The sequence below is a fragment of the Morchella importuna genome (genome assembly GCF_003444635.1).
Source record: "Morchella importuna strain M04M26 chromosome Unknown Morimp01GS012, whole genome shotgun sequence".
Taxonomy (NCBI): Eukaryota; Fungi; Ascomycota; class Pezizomycetes; order Pezizales; family Morchellaceae; genus Morchella; species Morchella importuna.
In genome coordinates, this window is record NW_025763409.1 from 386,833 (window position 1) to 403,092 (window position 16,260).

Consider the following 16,260-nt stretch of genomic DNA (forward strand, 5'->3'; position numbering starts at 1 on the left):
CGCCAAAGAAGAAAAAAAGGTATTTGCAAATTCCACCCCCAATTCCAATTCCAACCCCAATTCTCCCCCTCGCTCCCCCACAATAAATATACAGACACGCTAACTCGTCCTCTCCACTACAGAAGCTCCACCAGACCACCCCGCACCCAGCCAGCCAGCCAGCTCCTCCCCAATGGCCACCCAACAAGAAACCTTCTCCAACCTCGAAGAAGAACAGCTCTCCATGGGCCCCCAATACGACCTCGACGCGCAAGGGCGCCTCGTCAACTACTGCCTGCAGCTCGTCGCCTCCGACGCCGCCGCCGACGCCGAAAAACCGCACGACGGCCTCCCCCCTCCGAGGAGGAGGAGCTCCCACCGCTCAACCCGCTGCCGACATCCATGTCGGCAGCGACGAGCGCAATGGCGTCCATCCACCAGGACATCACAAACTACCTCTCTGCCACGCCGGCGGCCGCAGTAAAGTACGGCGACGTGCAGGTGCACCTGGGGTGGAAGATCGCGAAGGCGGCGGACCTGGGCGCGTCGATGGGCGAGATCAAGAAGTTTGTCAAGTGGAAGGTGGATGCACATAACCGGCAGGTTGCGCGGGACTCTGGCGCGGCGGTGGTGCTGGCGGCGGGGGATTCGGCGCTGTCATCGTCGGAGTGGGAGAGTGGTGGGGAGGTTGGGGGGAGTAGGAGGAGATTTGAGGGCGCGGCGATCAGTAGAAGGAAGAGGAATGTGGGTGAGAATATCGCGAGCGGGTTTGGGGGCGGGTATGTGTTGGGCGTGGAGAATCGGAGATGGGCGGTTTGGGGTCTGGCGGTGGCGGTGGTGGTGTATTTCTTTGCCGGGGCGGTGGTGGAGAGCGTCGGTGATGCTATCGACGATGTGGTGGATTACGTCGAAGACATCGACGCCGACACCTTCCTTGACCCTCTCCGCGCGGTAGCCAGCTTCTTCGCCGCCATCATCCATGCCATCATCGCAGGCCCAAAAGCAATCCTCGCGGCCGTAACACTGCTCACCCGCATCGACACAACCCAGTTCCTGACGGCCTTGCTCTTCCCCATGACGAGCATCGGGCCCGTCTCGCACCAGTTCTACTACGTCCTGCTCTCCGCGTACGCACTCCTCTTTGCCCGCTACCTGCGGCACGAGGACCTTATGCTGCACGAGCACCTTGCCGACAGCCCGCTGTTCTCGCAGCTGTTTAGGCCCGGCTTTGTGGCGTACATGGTTGTGCACCTCCTCACCGCGTCTCTGAGCCCCGTGTTAGGGCCAGACGCACTGTTGCTACATGCCGGCGAGGGGTTGCGGGCGTGGGGGGAGGAGGGGCTCCGCGCGAAGTTGGGGCTGGCAGGAGGGCAGTGGGGGTGTGGGGTAGTGGAAGTGTGCCCGATGTGGTATTTTGGTGGTGAAGCTGCCGGGACGGTGGGGGATTTGGCGGGGGATGATGTCGGTGCTGCGGTTACGATGGTTATGAGGGTGTTGTTGCTGGGCGTGTTGGTGGCTGGCGGGCTGGACCGGTGGTGGGCGAGGAGGGAGATTAAGGGTGTGAGGGTTTAAGAACGGCGATTTTGTATTGATGATGAATGCGTGTACAGAGTTGGTTGTGTGGCTTTTGTGTCGGAATGAGATGAGTTTTTTTGTATGGCGTAAAACGGGGGTCATGGTCAATTTGTTTACGAATGGAATGAATGGGTTTATGGGTACGTGGGGTTCTTGGGTATGTGGTATGGATGCGACGGGGGGGGGAGGGTGGTTTTGCTGTAGCTACTCGATGATGATGATAGCGTTCAACTGCGACTGTATGCGCAGAATTCAGAATTTTTTTTTCTTTGGGTTAAATACATCGGTCGAAAAAGTTCCGGTGAAGGTGAAGTCTCCTGCTGTTTTATTTTTGATGTGCCTCTATGAATGCGACCAGCACACACCACACACCACAACGCCTAAACGCTATCCTGGGGTAGGTAGGTCTCGATCTCGGAGATTCTTTTTTTCTTCTTTCTTTTCGGTTCTTAACCTGTAGCTTCCATAACGTACCGCCACCATAACCCAATCAGCGCTGTGGTTTTGTGGAAAAAAAAGGTTGGCCTTGGAGGCACGGAGGGTGGGTTTTGGTCATGGTGAATCACTCGCTCGCTTGGTTGCCAAGACTGTCGCTGCCCTTCAGCGCGGGGGTTTGGGGGATGGGGGATGGGGGGGTATTAGCCTAATATGTGCGTGGTCCAAAACCTAGCGATAGTGGGATGAGACTCTGGCTGTGGTTTGGTGGTTAGCAATCCGCCTAGCTACTATAGCCCGGGTCCTGCCTGAAGTTTGAGATGGAAGAGCTAGAGTACGTGTAGTTATAATTATAACTATGAATCCATCTTCTTGAGGGTGGGCATGGGGAGAGGAGGGGAGAGGAGAGGAGAGGGCTGTACCCGTATTTATACCTACCGGGCCGGGAGTAGCTGGGCTGGTGTCCATGGTACAATGCCACTTCTACGCCCCACGTTCACGCTCCCGATCCCGAGACTCTTGCCCGCTTCGAACCCGTGGGGCCGTGGATTAGTAGCTAGCTACATTTAGCTACATGTAGGTTTACGGTATATATCTTTTGGGATTATCGATTCGAGTTCGCTGTAATAAGGATGGTACAGTATACGTATAGTACACTGCGCGCTGGTGTGCCCTGCCAGACTATGGCGGGTGTTTCCCGTGCACTGATTATCATGGGATATTCTAGCTCGGGGGCTTGTTCGAGTTCGAGATTGATGAGCGTTATATCTAGATCTCACTGTCCTGTAACATGTTAATTTTACAGAACAATGCTCTCCGTACTAGTACGGTTAGGAAGTAAGTAAGTTCACTAGCCAACCAGGAAAGAAAAAAAGAAAAAAACGAAAAACGAGTGATAAATCATGAACCGACTCATTACAAAAAAATCAAAACTCTCGCTGTTCTTGAGTCTCTCAACCATCCATTCCTTTTAAAACTGGAACTTACAAGTATGAAATAAGAAGTTAACCATTAAGAGAAACCCGTGGTGTCAGGCCATCGCCCTTCTATTTCATTTGACTCCGGAACCCTCTATTAACACGAACAAGACGGCTCTTGTATTTCTAGACTGATGATCTAGCTACTTGTACTTTTTTATCCTCTATATTTCTTTACCTTTTGAAACCTTCCAATCACCCCCCCTACCAGCGATGCCGATAAGTTTATGAATCATGTGGCCATCTTATTGGTATGAAACCTGAGAACATGGTGAAAATCGTCAAAACGGCGGGCCCCACGATCTATAAGATTCCCAGCATCGCTAGGAATTAATCCGACCCAAACCCAACCCAGGTTAGCAGGCGAAGAGATTACAAAAATTGTTCTAAAGACCCGAATATGAATAGACGCCGACAAATGAAAAAAAAAATGAAAAGGGCAGGTGGCCGCTCGTTAACGTGGACATTATGAAATACACTTCAAAAATCGAGGTGAGGCGCTCCCCGGTTCAAAAGTTTGAATCCAAAGAAGATGTGGTTTGAAATTATACTGTTAACCGCATCGATTAGAAACTATATTACGACAGAGGCAGGAGAGAGAGGGAAGACCAACAGTGCCAGTGATATAGAAACACATATAGCGAGCATGCTATAGTTCCAGTAGATGCCCTTCTCGTAATCCTACCCAATCAATTATATCAGTAAGTATTTATGCACACGGATATGAACTGTATTACATACCCCGTAGGCAAAAGAAAGCAATCCCCTGATTCCCCAACTACCAGGAACCTGAATGAATACACCCGCCACAATGGCATTGAAAGCAAATTCGTCGGTGACTCTTGCATACATGTTTGAGAAAACCCCTAGGGTGAATGAAGCTGCGAAGGCATTGAATTCTGGAGGAGCGTGCCAAACTAGATCGGGGAGTCAATACTTTGCTCGAAAAAAAACTTTGTACAGAAGGCATACGATATTTCGAAGCGAACCCAGCTCCGTAGCCTAGACTACCGATAACAATCATGGAAGGCCACTGACGCCATGGTGTCTAGGAAGCCATATGTTAGTATCACATCCTGTCGGAATTAAAAGAGATAAACAATGCAGTACCTTCAGGTAAATATTATATGCACAAATATAAACCGGCACACAAAGAAACAACCAAAACTTATTGACAACAATTCCCTGGCTTGTGTTACAAGTGGACAACAGATCCACCGGCAGTCTCTGAAACCCATCTCCACTCATGTTCCCCGGGGCGTTGTATAGAATGGGCGCAAGCGTGAAACCTAGCACCATGCAGCACAGGTATACAACCGTATACACTAGCCGAATACATCCAGCAATTGTATTCTTAGTCATTATCTCAACGACAGAGATAGAAACCGTGTATCCTGGAAGAAGCGTGACGGGGGCAGAGAGAATCAATGTCGAGTAGCAGAAATGCTTCGAAAGGATAGTAGCAACCAGCGAGACAAAAAAGCACGCAATGCATTCATATGTCCACTATTCCCAACCCATTAACTTCAAGCAAAAGTGCCATGTGAGAAGAGCCAACACATACCCATAGCCTCTCCCATCTATTTGCAACCAAAAGTAACGCCGCCGGAATCAATGCCAGCGCCCCTGACATTGCTGCATCTTTCCAATCTCCACCAAAGAACATAATTGCACTCGTCGCTGCCGCTGGCACATAAGATGCCGCAATCGTATATTGGTTCCATGCACTTTCCAAACCCTCTATCCTCTCCAACTCAGCATAGATATTTGGCATAGTCAATCCCGCGGGGTCCCTGACGATTCTCTTAACCAAATCGAAAACACAAGGGAGTTTTGTAAAGTTCATTGACCCCCTTTTGATGATGGGGTACATTGCTGGCGGACCTCTTTTGTTTTTCGGTGGGAAAGAAATCACGGTTTGACTGTTCATGGTGTGCACATTTGTCGGGACGTCAAAAACTTGGCCGAGGGCTTCAATGACAGGCTGGACACGATGAGAGGGACCGCCGTGGGAGATAAAGGCGGTTCCCACATCGACAATGAGGTCATGCAACTGTTGTTGGAGGTCTTCTACAGCGTTACTTTCTTTGTACAAGGCTGTTGTCGACGAGAATCTTGAAGAGGGAACTTTCAAAGAATCTGATAACAAAAATCAGCTTTTATTATGTCTTCGATCATGTGGTGAGAATGAGTAAATACTATGTTGTACCCCTGTGACCAAAGTGAGGCCGTCATCACTTTTCTTCTCCGTGTTGTTTTCGGTGCTGTTGGATACTGGGCGGATATCTGGAAGTTGACTTTCGAGGTCACTATCTAGAGACATAATATTAGAAAAATAATAAATTAAACAAGCAATTTTTTGGGGGGGAGGGAAACGGGCTTGAAACAGGCCACGTCGTTGTACTTACTGCGTGCGCCTGTCACCGTCATTTTTTTTAAATAAAAAAAAATACAATTGCCTTTCTGACCGATCTGAGCTTCTTAAACTAATAGAAGAGATCAAAGAAAATGTGTAGTTAACGATGAGGATATGCAGGATATTTCGATGGATGGATCAGATAAAGTCAGACTGGAGGAAAGGGTTTGATCAGATAACGACGTCCTATCCAAGGCGCACAAGAGGGTAACTCCCCACCAGGGTGCTTTAGACGGGTGCACGGACCGTATGATTGGACGGAATGTTAGCCAGTAGGGAATTGAAATGACTGGGACCGTGTTTCTTTAGACCGAACTGTGGATACTCGTCTGACAATCAAATGATGAAGAGAATAGGAGAAGGAAGGTGAAGAGCATTTACGATTCCCCAGCAGCTTACTCGGCCTAAGGTACATGTGCGATGCAGGGAGGCTCTCTACAATCCAAGCCGTAGGTGCGTGTGCGTGGATCTCGGCTTCATCAATTGGATTCCCAAACCGTGCCTGATATTCCAAAACCAGTATGGCCCCGATGCTGCGCACATTTTTGGACCTCATATCGTTGGGTACCCTGGTGGTTCATCGATGATATTGTGGTTGTTATACACCTGGTAGGGTATCTCCCTCGGACTCTGCTCCAATTGCTTACTGTAGCTACCTCAAATATGCTCAAACCAGTGCACACTCAAGTAAATATCCTGGTAACAACTGCCAAGCTCGAGGCACTTTTCAACATCACAATCAATGACTTCATCTCTGGACTTGTCGAGAACCTTAAAAGAAAAAATGAATCATGATCATATTTTATCAAAGATTCCGGTGCGGTGTGGAATGAAAGGCGTCGTGTATAGTTCCTGTCTGGTGGTTGATCATTGCCTCTTACGTCCCCTTGCCAAGACCAAGCAAGTACGGTAGCGCTACTGGTACTACCGTAGTTGGGATAAACATAAAGAAAGTCCTCCAAACAAAATCTTTCCCTAGAAAGATCAGATCGTGCCTGCACAAAATGAAATCTACGATCAAACACGTCCTGGTAATCCAGATGGTCGCCGGCCGTTGGACTAAATAGAAGGAAGGGAGAAAAAAAAAGACAACAGAGCGTCAGAGGTACCATCAAGGTGTCTACATGTACCCCGCCATACAATACTAGCTACCAAGGTACTCATGACGGTTGAAGAATTCTCGGACCAAACCAATTATCTCGCTAGAGAGAGCGATCCCTCAGATTATCATATCTTAGTCCTTAAGCGATAGGCGCCACACCCTCTGATCAATGTCCGGGCCAATTGGGTATTGCTAATTTAAAGCCCGTGGTACCATTATGCTGTCGTGCTGGTCTTGTACTCAGATCCGTCCCGGGGATCTTGGTTTTGGTATGATGGCGCTCAAGTAGATTGACAGCTTTCAGGTTATTGGGCTTACTCCTCACGGGAAGAGACTTAATGCATGGCAAACAAAGCACGACGACAGGTACCGTATCGTGGATCACAAAAGACACATAGCATCCGCGTCGACTATCGGGGCCTGAATTTCGGGCAACAGGCAGGTGTTGAATTCTCACCGATCGTCCCTTGCTTCCAAGTACAACCATCGAACTGCCGACTATCAAAGATTTCGAAAAAGTTGAATTATAGAGCTAGAATGAGGCACTTGGCACCACAAACGGACAGACAGGCCCTTGTATAACCCGCATGACCTAGGTACTCGTATTTTCGTGACGTTTATAAAAGGAACCGCTATTGCATACCATATTAAATTGTAGACTTGGCGCGTATTTGTATAGTATGCACTACTATGCAATAGTGATTCCTTTTACAAACGTCACGAAAGTACGAGTACAGATTCTGTCACCCATCCAGGATTCGGACGTCAAACTTAATGTATGTTCACCGCGTCGAATCGATTATCTCCAAACTGTCGCTATCTCCACACTAGCGTGCTTTTTTCCCTTAAACTTGGGTAGTCAAAGGCTTTCTATCGGAGTTGAAGGTCGACGTACCTACCGCAGTATCTGCAAAATCCTGAAACCTCCCCCCATCTTCAAGCCGGCCTAAATGAATTGAAAGGGGGCATGCAGATTTCAATCCCAGAAGCCCTTCCTTTATAAGGCTGCTTCTCCCCCTCGTCCAGTTCATCATCATTTCACTCACCTTCACTCACCCTCACATCCCTCACCAGCACAACAATTACACATTCTACCCACAAAATCCCAACTTCTACTATCATTTACAATGCCATCTATTGAATCCCATGATCTCTTCCCCGCGGGTATGCAAGCTGGGAACAGGTTCTACCAACCCCCTACTCCCCCTCTTGGCCCTCTTGAAGAGGACATTGTAGAAAAGTACATCAGTATCATCCTAAGTCTCTACGCCGAGCTGGCTAGTTTCAGAGATCTCGACCCCGCTCCTCAGGTCAATGCTGCTTTTGGAAAGTTGGTTGGACTGTGCGCCGAGATGCTAAAAGAGGAGGTCGCGGAAAAGGTATGGTATACCCGTTCACCCCCGGCTAGCCTTTCAGAATCAGTAATCGGAGACTAACTAGAATTGTGTTAATAACTAGATTGTCAATGATCACCGTATCGTTAAGATAACTGCCCACCTACGAGAAATCTGTTCTCAGGGAGAATGTAAACTCGAGGCATACTGGGCCACAAAGCTTAGTTCTGAGAAAGATGGTTTGAATAAACCCCCCTTCCCTCTCCCCCATGCGCAGCGTTTGCATGAAAGCAGAAAACTAACATCACGGAAACCTGCAGTGAATGCTGAGCTCCTCAAATTCCCTTACTACACCAACTATGTGGACCTCACCCGCATGGAGATTTACGCAATGATTTCCATGCTCCCCACTATGCCACGAAAGTTCGCCTTCATTGGCTCCGGACCCTTGCCCCTCACCTCACTCTGTCTCGCAGATATCCTCGAGAAGGAACTACACAGTGACTCAAAAGTCCCTCTTCTGGTCCACAACATCGATCGCGACGCCAGCGCAATTGAGCTCTCCTCATCCCTATGCCAAAAACTCGGAAAGCGCGCTCGATCAATGACCTTCCAGTGCACAGAGGCGATGGAGGACCAGAAAAAGCAGGACCTGACCCAATTCGACGTTGTCTACCTCGCCGCTCTCGTCGGCGCTAACAAGTCGCAGAAAACAGAAATCATTGCGGATGTGGCTGGAAGAATGAGGGCGGGCGCGCTGTTGGTTATGAGGAGTGCACACTCGCTCAGAAGCTTGTTGTATCCGGTATGGCTCCCTACTTTTTCCCTTCCCTGCTTTTCTTTTTTCCCGTTAGGGAGGGGGGAAAAAATAGAGTGGCTTTTACTAACGATATTCGACTTAGGTGGTTGATCCGGGTACCGACCTCGAGAAGGGCCTCCTCGAGACTTTGCTGGTATCACATCCGTACAACCATATCGTCAATTCCCTTGTCATCTCGCGTGTCAAGGCACCTATTGATGGAACGATCTGATTGAATACCATACAATACGGACGGGTTTTCTTTTTATTTCGAGCGGTTTCCCTTTTATTGGTTTTTATGACGATTTTTTGTGGTTCTGCTTGCGGTTTTGATGTTTTTTTGTTTTTGTTTTTTAATTTTTGTTATTCAAAAAAGGAGTTTTTTTTCTTTGAAGTGCAGTTGGTAGTTATGCTTGGCGAGTCCCTAGTTTTGAAAACGAATAAAAAGACTTTGATCGTACTACCGCCATAACTCGAAAAATTGGCTAGATTAGAATTACTTGTATGGGATACTTCTGATGTAGATCGATGCCATCCAACCAATTATTCAAGCGGTAGTCCCTGGACGGAGATAGCCAATTTTTCGAGTTTTGGCGGTACATACTTGCTACACCTGGTAACTATTATTTCGGATATAACCCTAGCCCTGGGAAATGTTCAGCCCCGATGCAGTGTCAACTTTTGAGGATCATCCAATACAACAGATTTTATGGGAGTTGTTAAACATCTTCACCACCGATTACTTTTGAGCTTAACGCAGGGAAATTGTCCACTGCGATAGGAAACGAGAAATCAGCTCAGGAACTACGTAGGAAGTATAAGAAGAGAGCCGACATAATACTATCCTACTCACATAATTCCTTCTTCAACCCAAGTCGGTGACGTTCAAGTCCAAGGCTCCAAGTTTGTCTTCTCCATAAGTAAAAGCTCGAGTCCTTTCGCAATAGTATTCGGCGCCGAAGTTCTCCATATCCCTTTTATTGGTGGTCCGCCCCTGGTAAGATGAACATTTCGGTAGACAGCGTCTAGAAATATGCGGCGTTGAGCGTACAATATACCTTGCTCGGTGTCGTTGCAAGGTGATCCAAGAAGATTGTTGACCTGGGGTCCGCTAGCTCGGAGCTCCTCAAGGTTAGAGGGTTAGGATTGGGAGGCTTAGTCCAGTACTCACGCCCGCGGTAAGATAAGCTGATAAGCAAACCAAAGAACTGATAAATCAAGCATTGGGTTGGATGTCCTAGCGGTATTTGGCCGAGCTAATGTCTGAATATCTACTGTGTCTTAAATATGCGTGCTCGATCAACACATGCTGCCCCCACCACACCTGCAGGTGGTTTCAACGAAAATGAATAGCTCTCACCGGCCCTGGCTACAAGAGATTGATGGGAGACGCACCTCCTACCTACAAACTTAAAACGGCACTTTATATCACTTCCCGGCCGAGTTTAGTAAGTACGAGTGTTTACTAATAGTCACACAACACAAATTTATCAAACGAGCTGGTCAGAAATAACCAGTCATATTTCAATCCACTAACTGGCTTGTCGGAACGTTTATGGGTTTCTTGTTTCGGCGGCTCGAGTACGATGATTGGAGGCTTGGGGATGGTGATGTGTACGAGAATGCCGAAATAAATCCGCGTATCTACAACCGGCTCGTGTCTTGTTGGTGTAGAAAACAGTATCAATACATCACTCGTGCAACTCAGCAATATACTGTTTAATGCGTACCGTTACAACAACTTCGTCATATGCAGATACCCTTTTCTTATATATATCCGCAGGCGCCATCGGACCAGTGCTTGAGGCTCCCATACTCTACTTGTGCTCTTTCAATCTCAGCGACCTATATATGGTCCAGACCAGAGTGTTTTTCAAATAGCTATAGCTAAACAAGAATCTCTCTGTTTCTATGTGTACGATATTGTAAGTGCTTCGGGATTTCATGGACTCCTTTCGAGCTAATATACTCAGCATACTCTCCAGATAAAACCAGATTAATGCCAAAAGACATTTGAAATATGTAAGTTTTCGAGACGTTTATTGGTCGCGGGCTTGTCCGCCGAACCGCCATACTCCCCACGCATCACTAATTCGAGTGATATTCTATGATTACGTTGCTCTTAAACAACCACTAGCCAACCACTATTAAAATATTAAAAACCCAACTACTATACTATTATGCCGGGTTAAATCATAAGTAGTAAAATATGAGATATTAAAAGGTTGCATTGATAGTTCGCCGCCATATCTACAACCCCCACTCCTAGGTTGAACTATAGACCTTCGATAGGTACAACTTGGCACAATTAACCCCTCGGTGTATCCGGAAGGCGAGCGTTAACCGGTTGGCCACTCGCCCATGTGTGTTATGGGTAGGAAGTGATATTTGAACGCAACGGCTGATTGCAGGTAACTAATACTATTCCTATTAGGTGAGCTGTGATGCCGGCCATTGGGTTTAGACCTTTTCTCTACGGGTTGGAAAATGGCAAGACGATATCAGCTATCCTTAATCCGCGCGCGCCATTCATGGGCACAGTCAATGCTAGTGGGATGTAATATCACTTACAATTTACCTAGACAAAGACAACCTATGAGGGTTAATAACAAATATATCTTAACACTACTCTAGTTCTATATATTCCAGCTTTTAGCAACCGAGCGCCTTTCTTTGCCCTTTATCGTACGATGTACGAAGCGAACCAAGAGAATTAGAAATGGGGTAGGCAAAGCGGCGGGAAGGATAGACAACAAATTGCACATGGAAAGGATGGGAGGGGCCGGAGGAAGGAATCGGCTGTTACAAATTTCTTTGTAATTTCATTGTTATTATTGTTATTTGTTTTGTTTTATTTTTATTTTGAAATTTCTGTCAGTTATCATCATAACTTCTGGGTCAGAGGGTTGCATACAATTAAATGAAGTAATCAATAAATCAATTTGCCCTTTATCGCACTTGGACTCGAGCAGTAGCGGGGCACGTGTCTAGGGTTAGGGTTATAAGTTATAGACTGCATTCTTCAATTCTTCCATAGCAAAGATGGCTATTTCCTGATGTTTTGAAAACCTTTTTTTTTTGCCTCGGTAGGCTTGGGTGGCTGGATAGTTCAAGAAGCGGTCCAGACAGGCCGTTAAATAGTTCACCGCGTCGATATAGGCTTTTCCTTTTTTTACTAGTGCGAGGAAATATGAAAGATCATTTTCCGACTGAGAACTATTTCGGGAGAAACGGGATGGGGGAATTTAATGTATATCTAAGGTTTTCGGAATGGCCATTACTATCAATTGGCTTTGGGATTTGAATAATACAGGTACTAGGTTTGAGAAAGTTTTCTTCCTATATATGGTGTCCCCAATCATCCAGAGCCCGATAGCATTCAGGCAAACTAACCCGCAGAGGGACGGCAGCCACAGTCAGATCTCTGTCACCTGCCTAATAGATACTACCATTGGGTCTCCGAAATGGTCTATGGACGTAATGAAGGAAAATAAAGGGAAATAAAGAAATGAGTGCACATCTAGGCGGGCAATTATAGGAAAGGTGCTACGCCTAAAGGCCTTGAAATAGCGAGTGATAACCCTATATGTATACACCATGAAATTCCGCCGTCCAGTACGCCAGTACCTCATTGTCATCAATGCAGTACTCACAAGGTCATGTGAAACCTCAGTAGAAACTTGGCAAGATCTGAGTCGTTGTAATCACCAATACTCGATTCATGACGCTGAAGTCTTGTCAGAGCGACCTTTTTCCCACGAGTCAAATCCTCTCAAAAGGTACATGTTACTGAGGGGAACGGATCCTGTGAAGAACCAGTCTCCCCCAAACGCACATTTTCCCAACTTACTAGATGATGCTTTGCGCACCAAATATTTGCAGACGAAATACCGTTCTATTTCTTTGCGTTATTGGGGAAGAACTTGTGGTGCATGTATGTACTTAGCCTGACATAACCGCCTTCGGGAGCGCGGTGGGGTCCGGGAGACTCGAGGTCCTGAGCTTTATGCCATAGACCGAAGTTTGAAACAGAAATTTTGATATGTTTTATAGAGTCGGAAGATCTTTATGGGGTATCGTAGCCCTGTAATTGTGCTGCAGGCGTCGGCCGGTGGTATATTTTGGGTGTAGAATGTATGTCCAGCAGAGCGAGAAGGGTTATAGAACCGTCTCTCGATCTCCACAGTGTAAGCAAAAGATGGATTTATTAAAGAGAAGTGACCTGTTGTCGATTTTGCTGTCACACGAGTCAGACTATTCTTGCTGTGGGCGATGGGACCGAGAGCATAGAGGAAGGGAGTTCTTAATTACCTATATAGCAGACTCTATATCCCTATATCATTTTGATCCTTCCAGACTCGAACGGAATGAATGAACGTCTTCGCACGCAATTAATGAATTAAACAAAAAAAAAAAAAAAAAAAAAAAGAAATGAACGTCTTCGCCCAGATATCCGAGTGATACCTTATGATTAAATTACGGTTAACAGGCTTAATTGGAGTACTACAGCGGTTAAGGGATTTTCCGGCCTCACGAGAGAAACTTCCTGGTGTTCGTGGCCACTTGTTGGCGGTGGTCGTTGCAGTGGTGATTTTGGTGTGTTCGTCTATTGGTGTGTTGGTGACGTTGTGGTGCTGGCAGGTTTGCTCTCATAGCGTTATTCTACCTCTCTCGTTACCAGAACTAACTGGGAGTAAACCACGCCAAGGCACCTGTACACCCGCCTATTACTTCAGCTTCAACATCATCCTCATTTTCATCCCCTCACACGCCATCATCGTCCATTATCTTCATCAGATACGCTTTCATTACATTTCTGTCCCCTGGTACGCGCCCATTGATACATACCTCTCCCCCAGAAAACTATAGCTAATGTTTTTGTGCAGGTGTTCAGTTATCAACAAAGTTAAAGCGGGCTGCAGGAGGAATAGTCATTTAAGCCATCAGATGGCAAGAGCTTCTACCCGGGAGCCTTACAAGCATCCTAGGAACGTAAGTCTAAAATCCTTCCGTTCCTCTACCCCCTGTTCACCGTTGTTGTAAGAAAAGACCGCACAGTAAAATATTCATTTGACCGCGCGCTTCTCTAACTACCGCGGTGACATGGTCGATTCCGCTGTAAAACATTTAAGGGTTAGCAGCTTGATCTTATGCATCTTATGCTAACAATTGATGTAGAATTTGTATCACGCTCCTCCCCTCTACTCCACATGGGATGATTCCTGCAAGGTAGAAGAAGACATGTCCACTCGTTTTCGTCCTGCATCCAGTCAGGTTGAACCGGTCCCGTTGCTGGAAACAATGTCTCAATCTACCTCGAACCCACCAGCCCACCCTCCAATTCCCACTCAAAATCCAACACAAACATCGGACGCACGCCCAATACCGCCTCATCTTCGTGTTCTAGCTGTAAAGTCTGCGAGTATTGTGAGCAAAGAAGAAATTGCGAGAAAAGAAGAAATTGTGAGGACGAAAGACACCTCTTCAGAAAAGCCAGGCGATAAAGCCCAGATCGAGCAGACACCTGCTAAAGAGGAGGAACAAATATTGGAAAATCGGCCAGCAATTTACATTCATCCACATCTACGGCCTATTATTCCACAAGCTGCCAACGAGACTGAAAATAAACCTAAAACGTGGGTCCCTCCCCATTTACGAAAACCGGAGGTAGCAAAGACTGTTGAACCTCATTCAAAAGGCTCCAACTCTATAGGGCCATTAGCACGACCGATTAATGTACCTTTCGTTGCCTCGCTAAGAAATGACCCTGTGGTCTTGAAGCCCACACACCAAACATCTGGCCAAGGTCATCATGGTGGGGTTGATTTTGAGGGGCCGGACAAACAGTCAATCAAGCCTGTATCACAACAGGCTGGAGCCGTGCGAGAAGAAAGTGAAAATCAGATCGAAATACGATCAACGGAGGTTGGGTCTCAAAGACCATTCCTGCCAGTCAGCCCCGAGGAGGATAGGTCTGTGTCGCCGACACCTAAAACCGGTCCTGCTAACGAACGGTCCCCGCCAAACTCCCTTCCTCCATTTCCTCTATCACAAATTCCGAAGTATAGTTGTCAAGGGGGGATTAAGTTCACGGATCAAACGAATAATCACCCACACGGTCAACCTCGAACTCAATCGTATAGCCGGCCCCGAACCCTGGTACACGGTCAACCTCGAACCCCACCTTGTGGTCAGCCTCGAACCCTATCACATGGCCAACTACAGAGTCCACAAAATTCTCGCCGTGACGAGATTTCTACCTTCAATTGCTCAGATAGCTCCCAAAAAAACAGTCGACCACTTATGAGCCACGAGTCGGGACAATTCATGCTGAACCACCAAGAGATTCGTAAGAGGAAATCTTACACAAAGTACCTGACGAAATCTAGACATACGCCCCCAAAACCTCATTTGCCATTTGTGCCTGTCCACAGATTTTATCAGGGCGATACTGAAATATATGGGAAATTTTCTTCCATAAAATCCGTTGAGCTCGATGAAGATTACAAAAATGTAGCAGCACTAATGGCTATTGGGGATCTTGAACGTAAACGCACTGTGTTCGCGATACCGTCCCATGAAGAGATCCAGAGGCATATGGAGCTAGTAACTCTTCAGTCTCGCCAGGATCGATCAAATAGCGATGAAGGAAGTGAGGAGGGTCATGAGGAACATGAAAAATATGAAGAGGAAGAGGCACGGCATAAACAAGATCTGAACGAGAAAGAGGATGCCCCAAAATCGAACATCACGCCCGTGAAATCCGTAGAGCAGCCCTTGGAGATAGTTGCCGATGAGTCAGAACAGAATCTAAGAAGCATTTTCTTAATCGGTCTCCCTCACAACATGACTTTGAAACAAATTTCCAAAATCTGCTCAGGTTCGGGAGTTATTGAAAGCATTCAGATATGCAGAGAGAATGGGATAGCGTTAGTAAATTTTGTTGTGGCTCTTGTAGCCAAACAATTCTATGAAGTCACCAAAGCCAAAGGCGTCACACTCGTTTTCCTCGATGAAAATAAAAATACGGTCAAGAAACAAATTATTGTGAAGATGGATATCCAGGGCACGCTTGTGCCGCAGGAAGTTCTTGATGCTATTGAAACACTCAACGCCAGTCGCGTCCTAGATATTCTGGGCTGGGACCGGAAGAGCCTTGAGAATTCGGTAGGATTGAATCGAGAACGCGAGGCAGACCTTACAGATTTACTCTTAAGACTTACATCACAATATGTCTCGCGTTATCTTGACACTCATCATGGTGAGCCAAAAGTGCAAGATGTGTCATGGGAGGTAAATAAGTATGGGTATCTACAGGCCACTTTGATATTCGCGGGAATCCAGGATGCGATGATTGTACGTCGTTATATGGAAGAAGATCATAGACTGGACGGATGCTTTATAAGCTTTGGGAAAGATCCGTGAGTCGATTGTCCACTTTTACCAATAGTTTTTCATCGAATGCTGACAGATATCTAGTTGCGCTTCTTGAAATAGACTTTTCAAATCTGCTATGATATAGACGGCTGTATATCAAATTCGGCGGACTTCCTTGTGTGCTATAAGAGTCGATTCATGAAGTACTAGTTTCCTATAGTCTTCTTGTGATCATTTGTAGACTATTATCTAAATCCTTGATATTC

The 16,260-nt window shown here is 46.7% G+C and overlaps 6 protein-coding genes across 6 annotated transcripts; 3 read left to right on the forward strand and 3 right to left on the reverse strand.

Moving 5' to 3' along the window:
* Positions 1–381: 381 nt before the first annotated feature.
* LAJ45_04778 (uncharacterized protein) lies at positions 382–1,551 on the forward strand (the record flags this gene model as incomplete). Its single annotated transcript, XM_046114354.1, has 1 exon — positions 382–1,551. One exon carries the CDS (start codon positions 382–384, stop codon positions 1,549–1,551), a length of 1,170 nt encoding a protein of 389 aa, XP_045972380.1.
* Positions 1,552–3,446: 1,895 nt separating this feature from the next.
* On the reverse strand, positions 3,447–5,396 carry LAJ45_04779 (uncharacterized protein; the record flags this gene model as incomplete). The annotated part of the gene is made up of 9 exons (XM_046114355.1): positions 3,447–3,516; positions 3,580–3,647; positions 3,708–3,744; positions 3,817–3,883; positions 3,939–4,014; positions 4,077–4,472; positions 4,531–5,105; positions 5,166–5,279; positions 5,375–5,396. 9 exons carry the CDS (start codon positions 5,394–5,396, stop codon positions 3,447–3,449), a joined length of 1,425 nt encoding a protein of 474 aa, XP_045972381.1.
* Positions 5,397–5,520: 124 nt separating this feature from the next.
* LAJ45_04780 (uncharacterized protein) lies at positions 5,521–5,938 on the reverse strand (the record flags this gene model as incomplete). The annotated part of the gene is made up of 3 exons (XM_046114356.1): positions 5,521–5,535; positions 5,629–5,711; positions 5,764–5,938. 3 exons carry the CDS (start codon positions 5,936–5,938, stop codon positions 5,521–5,523), a joined length of 273 nt encoding a protein of 90 aa, XP_045972382.1.
* Positions 5,939–7,611: 1,673 nt separating this feature from the next.
* On the forward strand, positions 7,612–8,849 carry LAJ45_04781 (uncharacterized protein; the record flags this gene model as incomplete). The annotated part of the gene is made up of 4 exons (XM_046114357.1): positions 7,612–7,863; positions 7,943–8,057; positions 8,139–8,623; positions 8,721–8,849. 4 exons carry the CDS (start codon positions 7,612–7,614, stop codon positions 8,847–8,849), a joined length of 981 nt encoding a protein of 326 aa, XP_045972383.1.
* A 487-nt stretch (positions 8,850–9,336) lies between these two features.
* On the reverse strand, positions 9,337–9,841 carry LAJ45_04782 (uncharacterized protein; the record flags this gene model as incomplete). Its single annotated transcript, XM_046114358.1, has 4 exons — positions 9,337–9,389; positions 9,471–9,591; positions 9,676–9,739; positions 9,789–9,841. 4 exons carry the CDS (start codon positions 9,839–9,841, stop codon positions 9,337–9,339), a joined length of 291 nt encoding a protein of 96 aa, XP_045972384.1.
* Positions 9,842–13,918: 4,077 nt separating this feature from the next.
* Positions 13,919–16,042, forward strand: LAJ45_04783 (uncharacterized protein; the record flags this gene model as incomplete). Its single annotated transcript, XM_046114359.1, has 1 exon — positions 13,919–16,042. One exon carries the CDS (start codon positions 13,919–13,921, stop codon positions 16,040–16,042), a length of 2,124 nt encoding a protein of 707 aa, XP_045972385.1.
* Positions 16,043–16,260: the final 218 nt, after the last annotated feature.